A 23226-nucleotide genomic window follows, 5' to 3' on the forward strand; every position below is an offset into this window, starting at 1 on the left:
AATGGAGAAGAGTTGAGGGAGTATCTCTGGTCAGTGAATTGTCCCAAATTGGGGGAAATTATATAAAAACAATTATTGGTGATAATTTTACTAGTTTGAGTTGTTGCTGTAGCCTGCAGAGATCTAGAATTAGAAGTGAAGAACACCATTTTTATTGATGAATTATTTATTTATTTATTTACTTATCTTGATTGATGCATAGATGGATTTCACATATAGTCCTCCATTTGGGATTATTCTAGACTATGCAAGAGACTCTAGAATTTTTTATTCATAGAGATTACAAAGAGACTAGTTGATTTCCAAAGCATAATTGACATTATTCTTCTAGAGTGTAGTTTGGCCCAAGGCAATGCATCTAGTCGTCTCCGTGATGTAGAATGTGCTGGAAAGTGCATTACTGTCCAAAACTTTCCCTTAATGCACTTCCTTTACTACAATCAATTCTATTGTGCTACAATTTTTTGTTTTTTAGAAGCCCAAGAACATATGCCTGAACCAAGAGAGAAAACATAACCTGATGTGCTTTTCATGTCATCCAGACTCCCTGCCCAATCACTATCCGAATAGCCAATTAACTTTGAGTTTTTTACTGCCTTGTATATAATACCATAGTCAAGTGTGCCTTGCAAGTATCTCAAAATTATTTTGGCAGCTCCAAAACGAATTTGATTTAGATGCCGCATGAATCTGGACAGCAAACTTGCAGTAAACAAAATGTCTGGTCTGGTAGCAGTACTGCCAATCAAACACCTATAAATTGAAGCATCAACCTTTTCATAACTTTGTCATTTTCAGCTAAAGGTGCAGAAACAGCCTTGCAATCTGCTATATTAAAATTTTGAGATTGATAAATAAAAATGCCTTCTTCCATTTTAGGTACTTCAATGCCGAAAAAATAGCGCAGCATCCCTAGGCCACTCATTACATAAGCTGCTTACTCATATCCTTCTTGAATACTTGCATCATCTTGATGTCATTGTCTATGAGAATCAAATCATCCATGTAGACATAAACAATGAGAATAAAGACATCTCTTCTCATGACATACAAAGTAGGTTCACTTTTACTCCTTTCGAATCCTCTCTTTGTGAAGTAGCTGTCAATTTCACTGTAGTAAGCATGGGGAGCTTGTTTCAGTTTATAAACTTCTAACTTCTCTCCCTTTCACCAAGGATCCTTGAGGCTGGTTAACATATATTCCCTCTTTAAGTTTTCCATTTAAGAAGGCAGATTTAACATCAAGCTGAAAAATTTCAATTTCTTTCAAGCAGCAGCAAGTGCAATCAAGGTTCTCATTGTTTTCATCCTTGCAGTAGGAGAAAAGGTCTCAAAGAAATCTGTACCTGGTTTCTGTGTGAACCCTTTTTCCACAAACCTCCTTTAATCAACTCCCATCTTGATTAAGCTTTGTCTTGTATGTCCATTTCACTCCAACTACTTCTCTTCCTTTTGGCTGATGAACAGGTTGCCTGAAATCTTGGAAGGTTCAAAAGCTTAGGCAGCATGTTCTCGTTTGTCATTGATCTCACCATTTCAGCAATGGTTCTGTTCTACCTCGTTGCAACTCCATTTTGTTGTGGGCTATGTCTGGTGTTGCTTCCAAATACCTTAATTTTTGCAATATTCTTCCAATTTTGCTGAGGTATATTTGCCTCCTTTGTCACCTGGAATTGTCTTGATGGCACAACCACCACTTTGCTTTTCAACAAGGGCTTCAAATCTCTTGAAAATAACAATGTTTGACTTTTTCTTCAAGTACACCCGAGTCTTGCAAAAAATCATCAACGAAAATAAGGAAGTGCAAGTGATGCTTCAAAGTAGATCCTTATTTTGCCACAATCTCGGTATGAATGAGCTCCAATGGTGCTTGCACCCTCCATGATCTTCCTTTAGAAAATGAGACTTAGTGCTGCTTTACCAAAATGAAGCCTTCACAAGGGTCCATTTATTTTTGTTCCAATCTCTGGTTATCCACTTATCGTATTCTTTTCTTGAAGCAATTTTAACCCATGAAAGTTCAAGTGGCAAAAATCTTATTTCTCTCTATTTTTACTTCGGCTATCACTTGATTCATTTTATAAAAACAATTTGCAGGCATTATTTTTGACATAAAGACAACATCCATTTTTGACTAGTTGTCCAACGCTTGGCAAGTTTTGTTCAAGGTCAGGCACAAGCAAAACATGTCTTGTATATCTCATCCCCCCTTGTTTTCCATAGCAGTAGTGCCTTTCCCCTTTGCTTCAACAATAGCTCCATTCTCCATATGCCCTTTGATGTGTGATTGTATCCATGGCAAGGAAGATCGTTTCCTCTCTTGGCATGTGATTAATACAGTCTATAGCCATTATCAAGTTTCCAATTTTTTATTTTTATTTTTATTTTTTTTTCACTGGAGGCCAATTGGAATGCATAAATCAAAATTTCATCTTCCTCTTCTTCTTCTGAAAAATTCGCTGGATCATTTGACTGCATTTTTTAATACATGCCCAAACTTTTGGCAATGATAACATTGGGGCTTTGCAACTAAACCATCAATTTAAAGTAGAATGATTAGGTTGCTTACAAATCTTGAAATTCCATTTAGAGTTATGGGGACTCGTACCTTTTTTCTTACTTTCTCCTTCCTTTATGTTTACATGATGATTTCATGAATATGCTTGCTTCTTTTCATTGCTTGAATTTTCTTCCAAAAAATATTGAGTCTTCAAGTTTAACTTGGACTGAAATGCACTTTCAACAGATTGATCAGAGTGCTTCAGCTTTCTTTGTTCTTGAGATGAGATCGTAGTGATCCCACAAACTCTTGAATGGACACAGTGCTAAACTCTCCAATAGCTGCAATAATATACTCGATACTTTTTTTTTTTTTTTTTTGAACATCAACAAAGGGAGTTTTATTAATAAAAGTCATGAAACAAAGAGAGGGTCCGCGAATCAGAAAATTATTAGAGAAAGTTCGGATCAGCATACTTGACAAGTATTGAGTATATCCATTCTTGTCAAGTATGCTCAAACCCTAAAACCCTTGAAAATAATGTTTTGGTATTTTTTTTTTTAAAACACAGAATTTAAATGTATAAATAAGATTTATTCTACCTAACACTAACCTTAAATCTACACCCAACCCAATACATCATTATGGATAATTTTTCATGATTCCTAGAATTATTGTTTTAAAAATTGGGTTGTTTTTAGATTTTTTTTTTTCTTTTTTTCTGAAAGCCAACAAATTTTATGTTTAACAAAAAAGAAAATGCTGTAGTTGAATATATTGGTAGAAATAAGGAGTAAAAAAAAAGTTTCCAGTGTATATTTAGACTTGGCAAACACATATATACACAGCATAATGTGAGGGCCTAAGAACCCCGTCAAAAAAAAAAAAAATTACTAAGAAATTCTAAATCTGAATCCCGACTGCTCTAATTTAATCGTGTCAAATTTGACCATACAAGTGTTAATCTAAACTATAAATGAGTTTTTCTCAATAATTTTCTTCTGTGTGCCCGAGGTCTAAATCCTAGAAGATAGAAAAATGCATGAATCTGTAAATCTATGTATGTGTGTTATGTATATGAAAATAATGGTTACAAATTTTTGTAACCTAACATGGTGTAATTTGGTGGTAAAGTGTGTGTAGTCAATGATTAGATTACAACAATGGAACTCTATAATACTGACCTAGTAAAAAAACACAGATTGAACTGTTTTCCCTTAAATTTGTCTACAAATACAATACAAAATATATACTTACGATGAGAAAAATGAGTAAATTTGATTCTCGGAAAGAGGATAGCTGTTAGAGAAGGCGATGTACAAACACCGGCTTTGCTCATTGGCACCATCACTTGGAGGGTACCATTCCTTTGCATTAGGGTTAAGTTTGGACCATGACCCCTCCATTTTAGGGTTACCACCTTAAACCTTAAACCCTAAAACGAACTTTCTCTAATAACTTTCTGATTAGAAACAGCTTCACTCATCTGATCAAAAACCTCTTTGACTAAAACAAGGGTGACCTAGGGCACGAAGCTCTTACTTACAGCAGCCTTATTACCCCCATTTATAAAGAGGCTGAATAACAACTTCCATGACTTCAGAAAAAAAAAACTTAGACAATTTCTGAATCTTTCAAATTTTGATTTTGAAATTCTTTTTGTAAAGCCTGATCTTTCAATTTTTGGTTTTGAAATTCTCTTCGTAAAGCCTGGAGTTTGACATTTCTTACTTTGTTACTTCCACGAAATTCTTGCTCCAAGAAATCCTCGGCTCCTTAAATAGCTTTAGAAACTCCATTCTGAATTTTGTTGGGTGCACTAGCATCCATCCTTCTATTTGTCTAAATCTTTTTCAGTTCAGCCCGTGGAAGTTGGCTCTCATCTTCTGGTTCTGTGTAGCCTTTCTCAACAACATTCCACGACCCTTCTGCTTTGAATGAATCTTACATCTTGACTTTCCAATGCTCCTAATCTTCTCCATCATTAACTGGAAGAACTGTACTTGGAACTTCGGGCACTTGTAGAGGATGCCATGCTCTTCTACAATATTGCTTATTTGCAGATTCCCATGTTGATATCAAAACAGAGAGCTCTGATGCCACTTTGATAGTTTTACTAGTATGAGTTGCTGACGCAGTGCTCTAGAATTAGAACTGAAGAACATAATTTTAATTTGTTTATCTTGATGGAGGTTTACATGGAACTAAACTCCTCTAGAATTTTTATATTAATTAGATGGCAAAAAATTGCTTGAGACACGTAATTTATAGCTCGTAAAATCCACCCCTAATGATGTGTCCGACAAATGTCAAATTTTGATTTGTCAAACATTCCATCATGTGGGGTCTAACCTCAATGCCACATCATTAGGGATGGCTTACGGGTGGTAAATTAAGGGGATGTAGCATTGTTGTTATTTGGCACAGGGATTACAAAGAGACTTGTTGAGATTTCCAAATCATAGTTAACCATTATTCTCCTAAGTGTCTTGGACCAAGGCAATGCTTCTCGTTTTATCCATGCTGTTGAATGTACTGGAAAGTGAATTACTGTCCAACAATTGGATAATTTGTTGTATGGTATATTGTATTGGACATTTACCATATTAAAAGGAAAAGAAGGAATAACATATTAAAAAAAAAGATTGAAATGAAAATGTTGAGATGGATAAGTGATTGTTAGACTTGATCCAAGTTTGTGGTGCTAAAAGGAAAAGAAGGATGTCAAACAGGTTTTAAGTCGAGGCTTCTAGAAATGACAACTTCGTTAAACTCAAGCAAGAATGTGGGTTTATATCAGTTGAACAGAGAAGATGGACTAATGTACTAGACCCCAAGTGACTGGGATTATACTTGTGAAGTTGAGCCTGCTATAGTCAATGGCGAGAAAATTTAAACTTCTGTTAATGTTATTCTAGGCTGGGTTATGTACAAATTTGATATCTTTAGGTGTGTTATATAGAAACATAGATTCACCTCGTGCTGATCTGTAACTTGTTATATTTTCAGCTTCACAATGAAAAATTTAACCAACCAATATTCTTGTGCAACAACATTTCCGGACTTGTGGAGTGTGTAAGTACATTTTTTATTTTTGTTTCATTTTTTCAAGTCTCTACAATGTTTTCCTGTGTTCACTCACATTGTACTCTGCCTCATACATTTAAGATTACAACTCATATTCCTATTCTAACCAATCCCAGGTAGTCCCAGATAACCAGCACAGGGCACTGCACTCAACTCATGCCTTTAGGATCCTCTTCAAGGAAGGGGGTTGTGGAACATTTGTCCCTCTTTTTTTCAACTTGATCAAGTCAGTGAGGCAGTATAGCCAACAATATGCTTCTAGGGAGGAGCAGCGTGCAGATCCTTTGCAAGCAGCACAAACTCTAGTGGATGAAATGATGAGACACGCGGTAGTGACTTTGGTTCCTATTAGTGAGTTAATCACTTTGCCCTCTTGCTTTAGCTACTTACTCAGGAACTAACTTCACACCTCCCCCAAGAACTTGAAGGTGGCCTAGAACATCTAATGGCATCACAGACCTATTATTGCCTCAATTTCCTTGTCCTAAAGGGCCAGTCCTCTAAGAAGCTAGCGGTGAAGGGTACACCTTCACATAGCTGTTAGCAGGTTTGAGGTATTGTTCATTAATGGAATTAACCAAACAAATCACTCCACCAACTAAGAATGGCCATACACCACTACCTGTAGAATCAAGAAAGAGGTCTGAGAGAGCCTTCTTAAGCAAATTCTGGCCCCTAGTAGCTGGCCTACAGATGATCCTCAATTTGATTTCCTTTACCAGAAAAGGCCAGTGATAGAGCTGAAGATTATCTTTTGTGGTTCCATAATTCCTGATTTTTTTATTTTTCATTTGGCATATATGTTGATCCGAACAATCCAACAAGAATTTTTCTGCAGCAACCCACCCCAGAATCACAGCTGAGGCACAGTACGTATCACCCCCAGCCTGCGGAACATTCAATATAGTTTTTCTATATGCTTTTTTTATTCTATAGTTCCGGTTCTTGAGACACCATCTTAATGTTATATATTGGATTGTATATCTTTTCTTTCAACTAGATGATATGCTCGAGGCAACTTTCAGTATTGTGAATTATATGAAGTAGGACCTTTGTGTGCCGGGTTATTAGAGGTTTCTGGTGAATAAAATAACATCCTCAACAATATCGTGTAAATGATCTGTAAAAAAATGGATTTGAGTGTCATGTGATATTATAGCCATCATTTTCTTTGTTTTTTGTCCTCTCTCTTTTCTTTTTTTTAAATTTTTTTTTTTTGTGCTAGTTTGGCCAAATCAAATGGAGTAATGTTGGTTGGTCATATTTGGGTATTGCATTGGGGAACATTTGATGTGCTATTTTTTGTCACTAATAAAAGAGTAATGTTAGAAACTCATAATTTGGACTTTTAAATTCATTTATAATGATGCAGGGGTCTTAAATATTTTTCTAAATCAAATCATGTGATTTGGGGTCTTATATATTTAAATATAGTTTTCAAATGTAGTTGTCATAATATTTTTTTTAATTAAATTTGATAATAGCATTAAAAACTTGAATTTGATAGTAACATTACAAACTTGAGAAATTTTACTTCACGATCTATTTGACCTCTCTCTCTATATCTGTGTGTATGTATGAAAATTGGAACAAATAGAATAAAAAATGGAATAGATAAGAAAAATAGTTTAGTAAATTTCAACAGATAGGAAATTTATTCTTATTTTGTGGATTTTAATGTGAGATTTTTATCTTCTATTCATATGTGGGAATGCTTAATTTGAAAGATTCTTATATGAGAATTTTCAAATATATCTAAACTAGGATTACAAGTCCTTAGTAAACTTGTCGCAAATGTGTCGTTTTGGATAAAACGAGATTTATGGGATTATAAAAATATTTAAGATACTAATTTAAAATTTTTGGTGACAACTCCCTCAATTTCAAGGTGATTTTTTTTTTCCCTTCTCTCTCTCTCTCTAAAGGACGAGTAAAAGAACCTTTTCCTTTATCAAAGATAAATTTAAAAATATAAAAAAATGGCAAATTACCTACACCTCTATTGAGGTTTAGCTAAATTATAGATTTTCCCCGAGGTTCAAAAATTGCATCCCATCTCCTGAGGTTTATATTCGCATAACAATTTAACCCTTACTATTAACTAAACGTTAAGAATGGTTAGCTAGCATCACCAAAATATAAATTGATGGACGATATTGCCTCTACTAAAACTCCTTTGATAAATCAACAAAATTTACAAAAGAAATACATTAGATGAAAAAATTTTAAGTTTTTGGAACCATGATTGATTTGTTGTTTAGAAAAAAATTTCAAAAAATAAAATAAAATAAAATAAAAAATAATTTAATAAAAATAAATATAAAAAAAATATTTTTAATTTGTAAAAATTATTTCTAACCACTAAAAAGATAAAATTATATAAAAATAATAATAATTTTTTGTTTTTTATTTCTTAACCAAATTAATGTTTAATTTTTTTTTTTTTTTGACAAGTCATTTCTTGTGGTTTTAACTTATTTAATTATTTGTTAATTTTATGATATTTCCACCATCTGACACTACAACATATAAGAGTTTTTGTAACGCCCTCAAAATAATACATAATACCTATCATTCAGACATGCAGTGATATAATAAAATCTACACATTTCCATTCATCAGAGTAGTTCTTACAACAGTATTACATGTTAACAACAAAAGCAAATGCCCCACGGGCTTACAGCTTTCCAAGTCAACACTTGGTTACACAAAAGAAGAGTACTAACTCTATACAAAATAAGCCCTTGGCTTGATATACATGTAATACAAACAAAATAATCAAAAAGAGTCTTCAACTCCCATATCCATCCAAGCTATGTCCTTGGAGGTGCCATGCTACCTGTACCTGAAAATAATGTCCCATATAGGGTGAGTCAACACCCAGTAGAGATATGCTAAACATAGTATGAGCAGTAACTAAGACATTAGCAATTGATAAATGTTTAATTCACATAAATCAATTCATAACCCATTTCCATTACATGACCACTATGTCCATGTTTCATTTCATTTTCCATCTCTTATCAAGTTCACAATTTACAACAACGGCTCAGAACCTGGCCAACAATTAACATGAGATAGTGACTCATATTAAACATTTTCCATTTCACGATAGATAAGCATATAAGCTATATTAACATCTCAACAGATAAGCATACAAGTTATATCAACATCTCAACAGATAAGCATACAAGCTATATCCATACTTCAACAGATAAGCATATGAGTTATATCAACACTTCCATACATAAGCATATGAGCTGTATCAACACATTAACTGACAAGCATATGAGCTGTATCAGCGGAGTCTATCCCCTATCTCCTCCCAAACAACATCCGGTTTAGAGGTCCATCCCCTATCTTTCCCTAAACCGTAGAGTACATCCCCTATCTCCTCCCACACATACAACGTATATACATATAGGTCATATACACAATCAATCAATACATAACGTTAATGTATTCTATCAACCGTCATACTCTATGACACATCCAATTTATTAGTTTTAGTTTGTCTAATCATCATGCATTGTCTACAACAATCATAGCTACCCTCCACCGGTAGCCCAAAGCAATTATTTCTAAACAGATAATAAAACCTCCAACAGATAAAATATCAATATTTTCAAAAATGAGCGATTAATAAATCCAACTCCACCATTTTACAATATAATGAGCCAATTTCATTATTTCCAACTCAATTCCATATAATCACAATTTTTCCAAATTAATTATACCAATTAATTTCTACAACAAATTAGGGTTTTCTACCCCGTTTCCCAATATTGATCCAATGGTCTATATATCAACAACCAACAACAATATCATTATTTTGAAACTCAAAATACACATTTTAGAATCAAAATAACAAAACCCTCTTTCAACATTTTCAAACTCTAACTTTCCAAAATCAACTATTTAACAAAATGCCCAAAAATCTAGGTCAAAACCCATAGTAGTGAGTAGGAATCCCTACCTCAAAAGTTGACACCCAACGAAGAAGATGAAGAAAACGGAAATGCTCCAAATCACAAATTTCTCGGATCAAAAAATAGCCCTCGACGATCAACAACCTTTTTGTAAAGGCCAAAGGTGAGGAAACAACTCCTACTAGATCAATACCTAGAGAGAAGGCAAGGTTTTAGAGAGAGAAGGTCTCTAATGGCGGTTTGGAAAAGTAAGAGAGAGAAAAAATGTGAAAAAGTGATTTAAAAAGTCAAAACTCGGAGACTTAAACCAGTCGCCCCGCTCGAGCGTGGAAACCCCCGCTCGAGCGTCACTCACAGACTCCCGCTCGAGCGGCCAAACCCCCGCTCGAGCGGCGGATGCACACTCCTAGAACTTTTACAGAACCAGGTCCCTGCTCGAGCGTCACACACAAACTCCCGCTCGAGCGTCCAAACGACCGCTTGAGCGTCCACCACTGCAGAGGAAATACTGGAAGGGTGATTTTCCCGTTCGAGCGCCAAAACCCCCGCTCGAGTGGAGAAGCAACAAAAGGCCCCGCTCGAGCGTCAAAAGCTCCGCTTGAGCGGACAGGTCAAAATCTAGTTTTGGTTTCTAAGCTCAACCAACCTGTTTCAAATCTGCCCAACACAACCCAAGACTCAAATACAAAGAGTAAATGATGTAAACAAGATATACACAACAACCAACTCTACGGAACTTAAGTCCGGATACAACAATTAAAGAAAAGGGAAACCGGGATCGCTATAGTTTTAGAGACCAATTTTTTTGACCTCTAAAAGTCAAAATTTTGTTGCAAAATACATTTAAGGACTAATTTCTATTGTTGTGAGGATAGTAGCTACAAGGTTGCCGTGAAAAGTAAAAAATAAAACTTTTAACGATCAAATTTCGAAAATGTCAATAATAAATAGACTTTTAAAGACAAAATAATTTGATCTCAAAATGATTTATTTTTTGGAAAAAAAAATTTGATACCAAAAAGATAATAATTAATCATTAATGTTCAATTTTTGTTGCTAAAAATATAATAAAGACACTTTTCGTAATAAAAATATTTGGTTTCCTAAAAATAATTTTGTCTATAAATTTTGGTCTCTAAAATCTTAATTTTTTGTAGTGTGATAAGTATTTTTCATTTCATAACTTATTTAAAAATAATAATTTAGCTAAACTTTAGGAGGAATCTGTAACTTAGCCAAACCTCAAGGAAATTTATAATTTAGTTAAATCTCAAGGGAGTGTAGGTAATTTATCCTTATTTTTTAAAAAAGAATTTTAGACAATTTATAATAGCCGTTAACAACGTTAATTGTGACGAGACGCGATAATTTTTGAAATCTCTTAATTTCGTTAAACCTCAAAAAATGTGTCAATAATTTGTCCTAAAAAAAAATTTGATAAAAATATTTTTAATTAAAAAATTTACACGGTTAAAAACAAAAACAGAGAAAATAATAGAGATGATTCCATAGTAGGTAGATTTCCACTCCCAGGTGGCAACATTGCAGCATGGACCTCGCACACAAGGTCATCACCACCAACAAACAAACACTCAAAAACACCAACCTCACCAATCTCCACAAAACCCAGTTTCGATTTGTATTCAATTTGATTCAATTGGATTCGAGAGAGAGACAATGGAGAGCAAAAAGAGGCTGAGAAGGACAACCAATTGGAAGAGAAGCAATCGAAGCAACAGAATCCAATGGAAAAAAGATGCTAGCAACAACAACAACGATAACAATGCTGAGATGGGTTCTTCTTCCAAATGGGAATCTCTCAACCGAGACCTCTTGCTCGATATTTTCTCTCTTTTCAAACCCTTGTTCTTGATATCCACCGTTTCTTTGGTTTGTCGATCTTGGGGGCGCGTTTGTTTCGATCATTTGTTCGGCGAAGATGATTACAACATCCTCGATTTTACCATTCTCAACTGCGATTGCTGTCGGAGGCTGTTTGGATCCAAAGTTACCGTTTTCAAGAAGGCGTTTCTGATGAAATTTCTTCGTGGTGTCATGGATGTGTATAGACGTGACGATGGTATTAGGGTTACTTCGATTACCAGAATGGTGTTTTCTTCTGGGCTTCTTCAATTGACTGATCATCACCTTCTTTATCTTGCGGAAAGGTACATCAATTTCTCCAAACTCAGAATTTCCCAAATTTTTTGGTGTCAATTTAGTGAAATTTTAAATAGGGAAAATTAGTGAAACATTCCTCTCTAACTTCAGGGAGTAGGAGATGTCGCTGATGAAATTTCTTTGTGAAATCAGATAAATTTCTCGGTAAAAATTGAAATTTCTGTCAAATTTTCTTATGAAAATGTTGAGTGACCCCAAATACTAAGAAAATATTGCATGTATTTTATCTTATAAAACCCGTTTAAGTTAGCTAATTTTTAATTTTTTTTTTTTTTAAAAATCAGGTTGTCCAAATTTGTCTAAAAGCTGTAATTTTGGGAAATTCTGAATTTGGATAATGATTTAAACTTTAAAAAGTATGGGAATTGGGGTGTGCCCAATGGACCCATTTCGGGGTTAGGCTACATTGAAAAGAAATACTTGCAAAAAATCAAATTGATTAGATATCGATAGTCCTTTTATCGAATTGCATTTGTATCTAAAAAAAAATAATGGCAAATGTGATTTAAAGCATAAAACTGAATACAAATGCAACAGTGGCTACAGGTGCCCCAGCCACCCCAATTCCATAGTAGTTTGTATGTGATGTATGTATTCATCTATTTGGTAGTTTGTCTGTCTGTGTTTCATAGATACGGCGGCTATCTATCAAACTACGAAGCATGGAGTAAACAATTTTGCAACATAAAATTTATTTGATAACTTCTTTGAAAAAGTATTGGGTGTAGTTTGAAGGACAATTAATAACCAACAATTGAGAAAATTGAAAAAAATGGGAATTGTTTGGGACTAAGAAGCACGGACACTTCTAAGAAGGTGACGTATTCGTGTCGTATTCGTGTCGGACACCGATACTCTTTGGACACTCTCAGGACACGTGTCTGACACTCTTCAAAACGTGTCCTATTTTTAAATTTTTTTTAAAGACTTGGACACTCTTTGGACACTTGAAGGACATACGTGTCCATCGCTTAAATACAAGTGTCTAACGATTAGACATATGTGAAATTAATTATAAGTTTGAACAAAACAACTTAAGATACAATAATAAAACAAAAACTATATAAATTTATAGGAATTAGTATCATATTGTATTTTTTATTATCTTTTTAATGATATATTCATATATATAACATATAATAACTATATAAAATTACATATTTCATGCGTGTCCCTCACGTGTCGTGTCCTACATTTTTTAAAAATTAACGTGTCAGCGTGTCCGTGTCGTACTCGTGTCGTGTCATGTGTCCGTGTCCATACTTCTTAGGTTTGGGATGTCAGAATGTTAGATAATAATTTGGTAGTTACTGAGAGGCAGTGGAAAGAGTGGGGTTTTCATCTTTTGGAGCAATTCTATAATTGTTGTTGCTCTGGTACAGATTTTTTTCTTGTTTCTTATATGCATGTGTACGTTATATTTCCTGGTGTTTATTTTGTTACTTCGATGTGTATTTGTTTGTGATGTGGCAGGGTGCTACCTAGTAATATAATATTGTATACAATTCATTATGTTGGAGTCCAATGAAACAATATTGCATATATAATTCATTATGTGGAGGGTTATGGTGGTTGAAAGCTTATTGGTTTTGGCTTTTGAAAATGAAAACAGATGGAAGAATTTTTTTAAATCTTTGTGTATAATAAGGAGATTTTGATTGTGATTATTTGGTGGAAATTTTGGAAAAAGATGCTAGAGTTTATTTTTTTATGTATTATTTATTTTTTATTTTTATGCAACAAGGTTGTAAGGGTTTTGGATGCTAGGGTAAGGGACTTAAGGCTTGTTGGAAAGAAATCCAGTTAGCTATGTGATAGTAAGCTTAGACTGAAATATTAAGCAGGAATCAGGATGGGTGATTAAAATAGATAATTCTTTTCTAACGTGTGGGAGAATAAGCAGTTAATGTTCTAAAGTCTTAGAATCTCTCGGTTTCATATCTAAGAGTAGGTTGCAAAAACAGCCTCAAGATAGCACCCCCACCCCCCAAAATGATTTTTTTAATATAAGAATTTGCCTTTTCTCTAAGTTCAAAGGATATTAAAGTCATATCATACCTATGACTTAGTGCTTACCAAATAAGGGTTTCTCATAATGCTACATGTCTTCTTGGACCTGTTTATCTTATTGCAACATTTATGCTACCATATGAATCTTGCGGATAATAATTCTTTTCCTGCATAATTTTTCTTCGGCGACTGATGATTCAGATAGACATTATATGCACTTTCCAACTGCCAACTCATGTTGTCCTTTTGTGTTCTAATTGCTCTCACTGATTTGACTTATATTGTTTCTCTAAGTAAAATACATGGAATACGCCTTTAAATGGGTGGGGTACTTGCAGGAGTAGTGGAATAGTAAGCCACCATTACCTGGAGACAATTAAACAACTGTACTTTTAAATTATGGATAAATTACTTTGTGTTTTTCCCTTTTCGTTTTGAAAAAAGAAAGGTTTAGAATTTTCTTTCCTCTATATTAGTTCTCAGACAACAAGGTTCCCTTAATTTTATTGAGAAATAATCTCCTTGCTAATTTATTCAGTAAATGTTTCTGGTTTGATTTGAGCAACTAGTGAAGGACTTGGACTATTTGCAAGAGAAAGCATAAAAATCTTAACAGTGCAAGAGAATTTCTTTGTTCATAATTCATGTAAGTTATGCTCAAATTTTATTGTTCATATTGTAGGTCACCAGAGCTCAGAGAACTCTCCCTACCTTTTTGGAGAAATATTAAACATGAAGGATTTTCAAGGGCAATCCGCTACTGGAACGGGATGGAGGAGATGTCGATAGGTCCAGTTATATGCAATAATGACATTTTCCATATCATTGAAGTGATAGGCATAAACTGCAAGCAGATAGAAGCCCTAGAATTGTTAGGCTTGGTCTTAACTCAACAATTGTCTCCTGAAATTGCCAAGAGTCTAAATGGACTGAAACTATTGAGATTAGAAATGGTTCCTATTTCAAAAGTTAGTTTGAAGAATTTCCTATCAAAATGTAAAAAACTTCAGAATGTAGAGATCTGGCATTGTCTTACTTTAGAAGGTACGGAATCAAATTTCTTAGCATCGTGTGAGATAAAGAAGACAGAAATGAATGGTGTTACTAAATGGTCCCTTCGCAGAGATGCAGACCAGTATGACATGAAGAATCTACTGAATTTTCTTTGGCAGTAAAGTAATTGACTGAGCTTATGAAGAATCAAACATGGTAAGTCACACAATGGGTTCAATATGTGAGAGTTATAATATTTATAGAATTCTTGTTTTAGAACTTATTTTGTGCTTGTATCAGGGTTTGTGTTGTTTTCTGTGAACACAGTTTTATTTTTTATTGTCTGCAAAGTAAAAACCTTCTCATTTTGTCTTCTCTCCGTTGAATCAAGTTTTGTTGCTTCCAAAAAAAAAAAAAAAAACACTTAATTTTGGTTTTCCTTGCACATTTTTAGAGAAGTTCTTTATTTGCTTGCAATATCTATTTGGTTGGAACATTTCATTGAGGGCAGTGGTTGAGTCTGGTGGTAATTACACCTGTGGCTTGGTTACATGTTTCCTTGGAACCAAGAATGCTGTCTTTTGTTCCAACTTACTGACCTCGAACGCAGGCTTGTTTGGGAACATTGATTTTTAGCCAAATAGTCAAAAAGGCACTACAAGTTGTCAAATCACTCTCTGTACTTTTTTCTGTACATTTTTTCATAAAAAGCCAAAAAGCCACTAAAAAAGCCAATTCTTCAACACCCAAATAGTTGTAATTATTGGGTGGATTCCAAGTTTAGTAGCCATGGAAAACTGGTGCTGGTATAGCGCCTTGGAGATTGGAATAATTGGATTGACTCAACATAGTTGTTCCTTGGTTTGAATGTTCCAATAATGAAAATTGTTTCTTTTTGTGGGCTGCCTTGACAATGCTTCAGTTTGTTACACTTGGATTAAGTGGGTTGATACACTTCTACCTATTAACAAAAGACCGCTAAGTTGTTGAGTTTTTATTCGTGTGTAGAACTGAAGATGTTTTAGCTTTCAATAGATGCACTTTAACCATCTTTACACCATTTATTTAAACTACCCATGCTCATACAATCTCAATGTTAAACTATAACCCATGGACACACACCTCGTAGGTTTTTTAATTGGCCCAGTGGACACCACTTTGTGGGATAAAAGCTGCCCTGTGTGAAAAAACATACCCCTATTAAATAGAATCTGATTTATTCATATAAAAATTGGACCATGAGAGTTCAACCAAATGCATGTAACTTAGTTTGCAATTATGCAACACTAATAGTTTGTAGGCCCTAACGGACAATTCTCTATTTTCACTTCTTTGGGCATATCCTTTTAGGTGCTTATCGCCTATAAGGGGTGATTGAAAGAAACAAGATTAGGTTTGAGTCATAAAAGGTACAATGTTCCATCTTTTGTTAAAGAGTTTGACAGTTAATATATATGTATAGAAGTATATGAAAGTTGTTCAAGCACCACATAGGTTATAATAAGTTTGCTTATTTTCTATGTATTACGCAGAGGTGTTTGATGATGCATTGGTTGCACGTCTTTATTTACAAACGCTAATAATTGAGGAGATCTCATATAAATCAAAGTATGCTATCCACACGATAGAGTCTAAAATGTAGAGGTTTTCATAGCAACTAATCCTTTTAAAAAATAGCCGTTTGGAATTTTTGGACGTTGAAAAGGTTGTGCTTTTAATTGAAAAGCCCAACCCACACTTCTCCTTAAAACCCAGGTATTAAGGAGAGGGAAGCTGGGGCCTTATAACCAACACATATGGGGCAATTTCAGGCGATGTGAGACACATTCCAACACACCCTCCTGGACCACAACATACAGTAGCAAGACAAATGGCACACCAATCACAGGTTCAATCAAGCTCTGATACCAAATTGAAAGGCCCAGCCCACATTTCTCCTTAAAACTCAGGTATTAGGGAGAGGGAAACTAGAGCCTTATAACCAGCATAGATAGGACAACTCAAGGCGATGTGGGACACATTCCAACACTTTTTTCCTCCTCCTTTGTTATTACTATTATTATTTATTTATTTTTAAATCCTAATCGAATAAAGGAAAGAAGGTTGGTTAATGTTTGAACATTAACTACAATAAGGAGCATTGGCTGGTTTTTTCAGCCTTTTCCTATGTATTGGTGTTCTATATGACTTGATCTAGCAAGTTGACTTTTCAGATGAGTTTGTTAGATCCTTTATGAGTAAAGGGAACCGTAGGCCGCTTTTTTGGAAGGCGAAGTACTCATGTGATCACGAATTCCACGATAGCAAAAGTTCTAGCTCAACATTAGGAGCACGGGGGCTCTGTGTATCTAAAGGAGATATGGAACCCCCCCACCCCACCCCACCCCACCCCACCCCACCCATAGAATGCTTTCTACCCAAAGGGTCCTTTACTTTACGGGTCCCGGACAAAGGCTAGGAAGAACCTAATAGAGGAAACCTCTGTTATTAGAATCGTACGATTCGATTCAGTAGGAAATCAATTCAAACAGGTTGTGCAAATAGTTATGAATCATAGGTGAATTGGTGAACAGAATCGGTGAATCGTGAATTGATTCGATTTGCTAAAATCGATGTTTGGCTTTCTTTTTTGATTTTTTATTGTTAGAAAGGGCTCACACAACCTTTTTAAGGTCTTTAGGATCTCTATTATCAAAATTGCATTTGCGATTCAATTCACAATTTTTGCAAAATCGATACGAATCTATAGGTGAATCTATTTTGGAAGTGGATCTCTAGTGTGCACGATTCACAATTGATTCACGATTCGATTTGCTTTTTACGATTCATGCAATTTTTGAAATTATTGTGTCCGACATATTTTTAACTCTTTTTGTCTCTATTTTTTTAGTGAAAATCATATAATACAACTTCTAGTAGCGTTTAATACCAAAATAACCAACATATATACCTGATTTATTGTTATTTTAGTAATCATGGAGTTTTTAATAGGATCCAATCAGATTCAATCAGACCCAACATATTTTTAACATTTCTTCTCATTTTTTTTCCTTTCAAAAATCATAATATATCTTCTAAAGATGTTTAAGATTAAAATTACAGTATAAATTATCTGTTGCTATTTTATTAAATTGAATATTACATATGTGAGGTCAGTTATACATTTAAAAATGTTTTAGGCTTTAAAATAAAAGATTATATATAATTCTTTCTTGTTATTTGCTTACTGTTACTTAGAAAAGTATGTATGCTTATTGTCCAAATATCAATATCGTTGTTAATTATTGTTATTTTGAAAATTGACAGTTTGTCTACTTGGTTATTATCTTTATTTAAAATGGTTGATAAGAAATATCTATAAAAGAAAAAAAGGTAAAATAGTGATCTTAAATAGGAACCTTTGTTAACTTGTTACCTATTAAAAACTACATGATTATCATTCAAAATAACATTTTCATAAATTTAAGTCCAAATATTTTAACATCTAAATGTGTAGATATATGTTTTTAAATAATTTAGAAAAAGTGACCGAATCTTTACGATTCACGATTTGATTTGATTCGCGATTCAATATGAGACCATTTCGATTCACGATACGAATCCCGATTTGACAACTATGTTTAGGATTACTACATGCCATATCTTGACTTTCTCCCTCCCTATTTACTCTCAGATACTTAAACCTTAGTGGGAAAAAATGAACTTTCCCTCTTTACAATATTCTAGGCTTACATATTCAATTTTATCTAAGTACTTGCATCTACAAAATGAATTTTTTGAAGCCATCAAGTGAGATTTTTGAAAAAGTTTGAAGATTTTGGTTTTTTAACCTTTTAAAAAGTTAAAAACATTGTTGTTGAGTTATTGTTACTTGGAAATTGAAAGTTTGTCTTTCTTTATTTCTTTATTAAGAATGGTTGATAAGAAATAGTATCTAAAAAGGAACCAATGTTAACTTCTTATCCACACCACATGATCATCATTTAAAACAATATTTTTATTAATTTAAGTCTAAACATTTCATGTTTATTAGATAGATTTAATATCTAAGTGTGTAGATATATTTTCTATGTAATTAAAAAAAGGTGACCGAATCTTTACGATTCACGATTCGATTCGATTCGATTCAATTCACGATTTGGTACAATACTATTTCGATTCACGATTCAAATTTCGATTTGACAACTATGCAGGAAATAAACAAGACAATTTGACTACTTTGTTAAGTAATATTTTTCAAATTCTAGTTTACCCATTCCAACCTCATTTTGGTAAAATGGATAACCACATATAGTATATATGTATATAGATATATGTAAACTTTTGTAAACTTTTTAGGCAAGTAAAAACTTTCATAAAGAAGGTCAACCAATATAATACTCATGTAGAAACTAGCAGTAGACACTATTATGCTAAGAAACATGGACATTTCTAAGAAGGTAGTGTGTCATGCCTGACACCATGTTGGACACTGACATGACACAATGCTCGATGAACCAAACTAAACCAAACCAAACCAAACTAAGCCAAGCCTTAAGTCCCATCACATGGGGTCAGTTACATGAATCCTGCTTCTCCACGCCGCCCTATCAAAGGCCATTTCATTAGTCAAATTAAGTAGATCCATATCTCTATTTACAACGCTAGCCAACGTTAATCTAGGCCTACCCAGTCCCCTAACACTTCTATCTACCATTACAGCATCGCATCTCTTCACTACTGCCTTTGTTGGTCTCCGTTGAACATGACCAAACCATCTCAATTGATTCTCTCTCAACTTATCCTCTATTGGTGCTACTCCTATCCATTCTCGAATACACTCATTCCTAATTTGGTCTTGTCTAGTCTCACCACACATCCACCTTAGCATCCTCATCTCAGCCACTTATCTTATCTACATGTTGTTTCTTGGTTGCCCAACACTCTGTCCCATAAAATATTATTGGTCTAATAGCCGTTTTATAGAACTTACATTTTAGTCTAGTGGGTATTCGTTTATCGCACAGTACCTCAGACGTACTTCTCCACTCACACCATCCCGCCTTAATCCTATGGGCCACATCCGCATGAATCTCTCCCGCTGTTGTGATAATTGACCCTAAATAACGAAAATTTTCACTCTTAGGCAGTTCTTAGTTCTCAATCTTCACTTCTCCTCTGCTTTCATTGTTACTGTTACTAAATTTACATTCCGTATACTGTCTTAGTTCTGCTCATCCGGAATCCTTTAGATTCAAGAGTTTTTCTCCAAATTTTCAACTTTGTGTTAACTCCTTCTCTAGTCTCATCCACTAGCACGATATTGTCTGCAAAAAGCATACACCATGGCACGTCATCCTGAATATTTCTTGTCAACTCATCCATAACTAAAGCAAAAAGATAAGGACTTAAGGTAGATCCTTGGTATAACATTACAGTGATAGGAAATTCATTTGTCTCTCCAGCAGGCGATCTAATAATGGTCACCACCCTTCATACATGTCTCTAATTACATCAATGTAACCTTTTGTCACCCTTCTTCTCTAACACCCACCAAATTATATCCCGGGGCACTCTATCATATGCTTTCTCAAGGTTGATAAACACCATATGAATGTCTCTTTTCTTTTCTCTATACTTTTCTATTACTCTCCTCAAAAGATAGATCGCTTCCATTGTTGACCTGCCAGGCATAAATCCAAATTGATTCTCTGACACCTCTATTATATCTTGCAATCAGCGTTCCATCATCCTCTCCCACACTTTCATGATATGACACATTAGCTCGATTCTTCTATAGTTGCAATTCTGAACATCTCCTTTATTCTTATAGATTGGCACTAAAATACTCTTCTTCAGCTCATCTGGCATGTTCTTAGCCAACAAAATTTTGCTAAATAACCTAGTCAATCAAGTAACTCCCTTTTTACCCAAACACTTCCAAGCTTCAATAGGAGTATCATCGGGTCCTAAAGCCTTATTTGATTTCATCTTCTTAAGTGCAATCTCCACTTCAAAGTTCCTAATCCTGCGATAGAAACTATAGTCTTGGTTTATCGTATTACTGGCTATCTCTTTCCCTAGTGCCGTACCTCCATGTTCCTCATTTAATAGTTTCTCAAAATAATTCTTCCATCTTTCCTTAATCTCTTCATCCTTCACCAATACCTTAGAATCCTCACTCTTGATGCACTTAACTTGATTAAAATCTCTTGTTTTCCTCTCCCCGTATCTTAGCAAGTTTGTATACCCTCTTCTCTCCCTTCTTACTTTCTAGTCTAGTGTATAGGTCATCATAAGCTTTCAACTTAGCCTCTCTCACTACTCTCTTGACTTCCTTATTAGCCAATCTATAGCTCTTAAGGTTTTCCTCAGTTCTATCATTTTGTCACTTTTTAAAGCACTCTTTTTTTGCCTTAACTACCGCTTGAACCTCTTTCCTCCGCCACCAAGTTTCCCTAGAGTTGGGTCCCGTTCCTTTCGCTCGATGGACAACTCCAAATATTTGTCAGACAGATGTCCAAAATGTCTTACTATTTAAAAAAAAATTATGAACTCGGACACGTTTTAGACACTTGGGACATGTCTATCATTTAGACACATGGGGAACACATTACAAGTTTGAATACAATAACTTGAAATCCAATGTTTTTTATTATGAAAAAGCAATGTAAATTTATACTTTTTCTTCTTTTTTAGACTTTAAAAATTATTATCATTGAAGTAAATATTCATATATATGACATATATTAATTATTATTATTATTTTTTTTGTATATGACATTTAAATATATAGAATTGTATATTTTGCATGTGTCCCCTACATGTCGTGTTTTACAATTTTTGAAAAATAACATGTTGGCATGTTCCTGTTGAGTCATGTGTTTGTGTCCAATCTTCTTAGCTACTATGATACCGCATGACACCATACGTGGCAAGGAAGTGTTCAATACATGAACAGATATTCTCGTGTATATATGCTAGTTAATATATTGCCAATTGCACAAATGGGATATCCTATTACATGTACTAGAAATATCGCCAACCTCCCGCGAGAGATGGAAGAAGTGAATACAATCTTGTATATGAATGTTTTGATCTTCCACTAGAATGAATTGCTCTATCTTGTTTTTCTCTTGCCATATCTACAACTTTAGGGAGACTTCTCTCCTTGTCTTATGTTTATTTTGGCAATTGAGGTTTTGAGTTGAATGGAATCGAAGATAGTCTAAAGAGGATTTTATAGTGGATAGAATAGGAAGGGTATTTATCTCAAAGCCTCATTTATTGTATGTAGATGGCATGATTATTTTTTAGTGGAGTGCATGCATAGTAGTCTCTAGATACTTGTGTTGCTGATTGTTATGATTTGTGGTTGCCTTGTGCCTTGGGCCTAGGTGTATCAATAAATTTGAATTTTCAAGTAACCTATCCCACTCCACTCCTAAAGTAATGTGAAGTGAAATCCCACATTGCCTGAGTACTAAATTAATGTTAAGCATATAAACGTGAGGGCGCTCTCACCTCTTGGGCTAGCTTTTGGGGTTGAGTTTGACTCAAGACCGTGTAACAATTACTAGTTTAAATAAAATAACTTTAAATTCAATGATAAAAGAAAAAATAAGCAAATTTATACCTATTCTCCATTTGGACTTTAGAATTTGTTTTACATTACATTTTATTATTATCTTTGAATTAAAAAGTCATATACATGACATATAATAATTGTTTATCCTTATATATAACATATAATAAGCACACAAAAGTATAACCCTAAGGAGTTGGCCTGGTGGTCAAGACTTGGGGCCTGGGGGTGTGTTCACTCCAAAGTCTCAGGTTCGAAGCCTCTTAGGTGCAAACAATTTCTTGGAACCAGTCCATACGGGGCTTTAATTGGGCCCCTTGCTAGTGGATGATGCGATTGGTCTCCCAAATTAGTTGGTCCAATAGGCAGGATACCAATTTATCAAAAAAATAAAATGAATAAATACATAAAACTATATTTTTTTGAGTATCTCTTAGATGTCATATCCTACATTTTTTGAAATTTATTTTGTCAATGTGTCGTGTTGTGTTCATATTGTGTTACACGTCCGTGCTGTAAGATTTCTGAAGAGAATTGTATCTCGTTTATTCAATGTATTTGTTTACAAAGAGTTCATCAATTTATATAGCCTTAAATTTATGATTGAAAAAGGAAATACAACAATCTTGCCTACAATCTTACCTAATACTTGCCTAATTCCTAATATACACAATGCCATATATACACAATATATTTTCACACCCCCGCTCAAACTCAAGGTGTTTGAGCAGAAAACACTGAGAGTTTGCTAAGAAGAAACTGAAACCGAGCGGTAGTATGAGTCTTGGTGAAGAAGTCCACAAGTTGCAAAGCTAAGGAGACAAAAGGAAGCGAGATAGAGCCAGACTGCAGATGCTGTCAGACAAAGTGACAATCAAACTCAATGTGTTTTGTCCGTTCATTGAAGATAGTATTGTGGGCAATCTGAATAGCACTGTGGTTGTCACAACAGAGAGGTCGAA

At 34.3% G+C, this 23226-nt stretch overlaps 1 protein-coding gene across 13 annotated transcripts in view; it reads left to right on the forward strand.

Moving 5' to 3' along the window:
• The first annotated feature begins 11018 nt into the window (after window positions 1-11018).
• LOC145798635 (F-box/LRR-repeat protein At3g48880-like) overlaps window positions 11019-23226 on the forward strand; it is a 44610-nt gene continuing 32402 nt past the window's right edge. For 8 of the 13 annotated variants that reach the window (XR_014339870.1, XR_014339871.1, XR_014339873.1 and 5 more), the window contains exons 1-2: window positions 11019-11684; window positions 14390-14916. Coding sequence is in view for 2 of the 13 variants with exons in the window: in XM_082886928.1 (XP_082743054.1) it covers window positions 11194-11684; window positions 14390-14882 (984 nt within the window). In the remaining 11 variants the exon portion in view is untranslated. The remainder of the gene's footprint in view (window positions 11685-14389; window positions 14917-23226) is intronic. The other 5 variants (XR_014339875.1, XR_014339878.1, XM_082886928.1 and 2 more) reach the window with 3 other exon arrangements.

This window comes from Camellia sinensis, chromosome 9 (genome assembly GCF_055761805.1).
Source record: "Camellia sinensis isolate YWXY chromosome 9, ASM5576180v1, whole genome shotgun sequence".
NCBI lineage: Eukaryota > Viridiplantae > Streptophyta > Magnoliopsida > Ericales > Theaceae > Camellia > Camellia sinensis.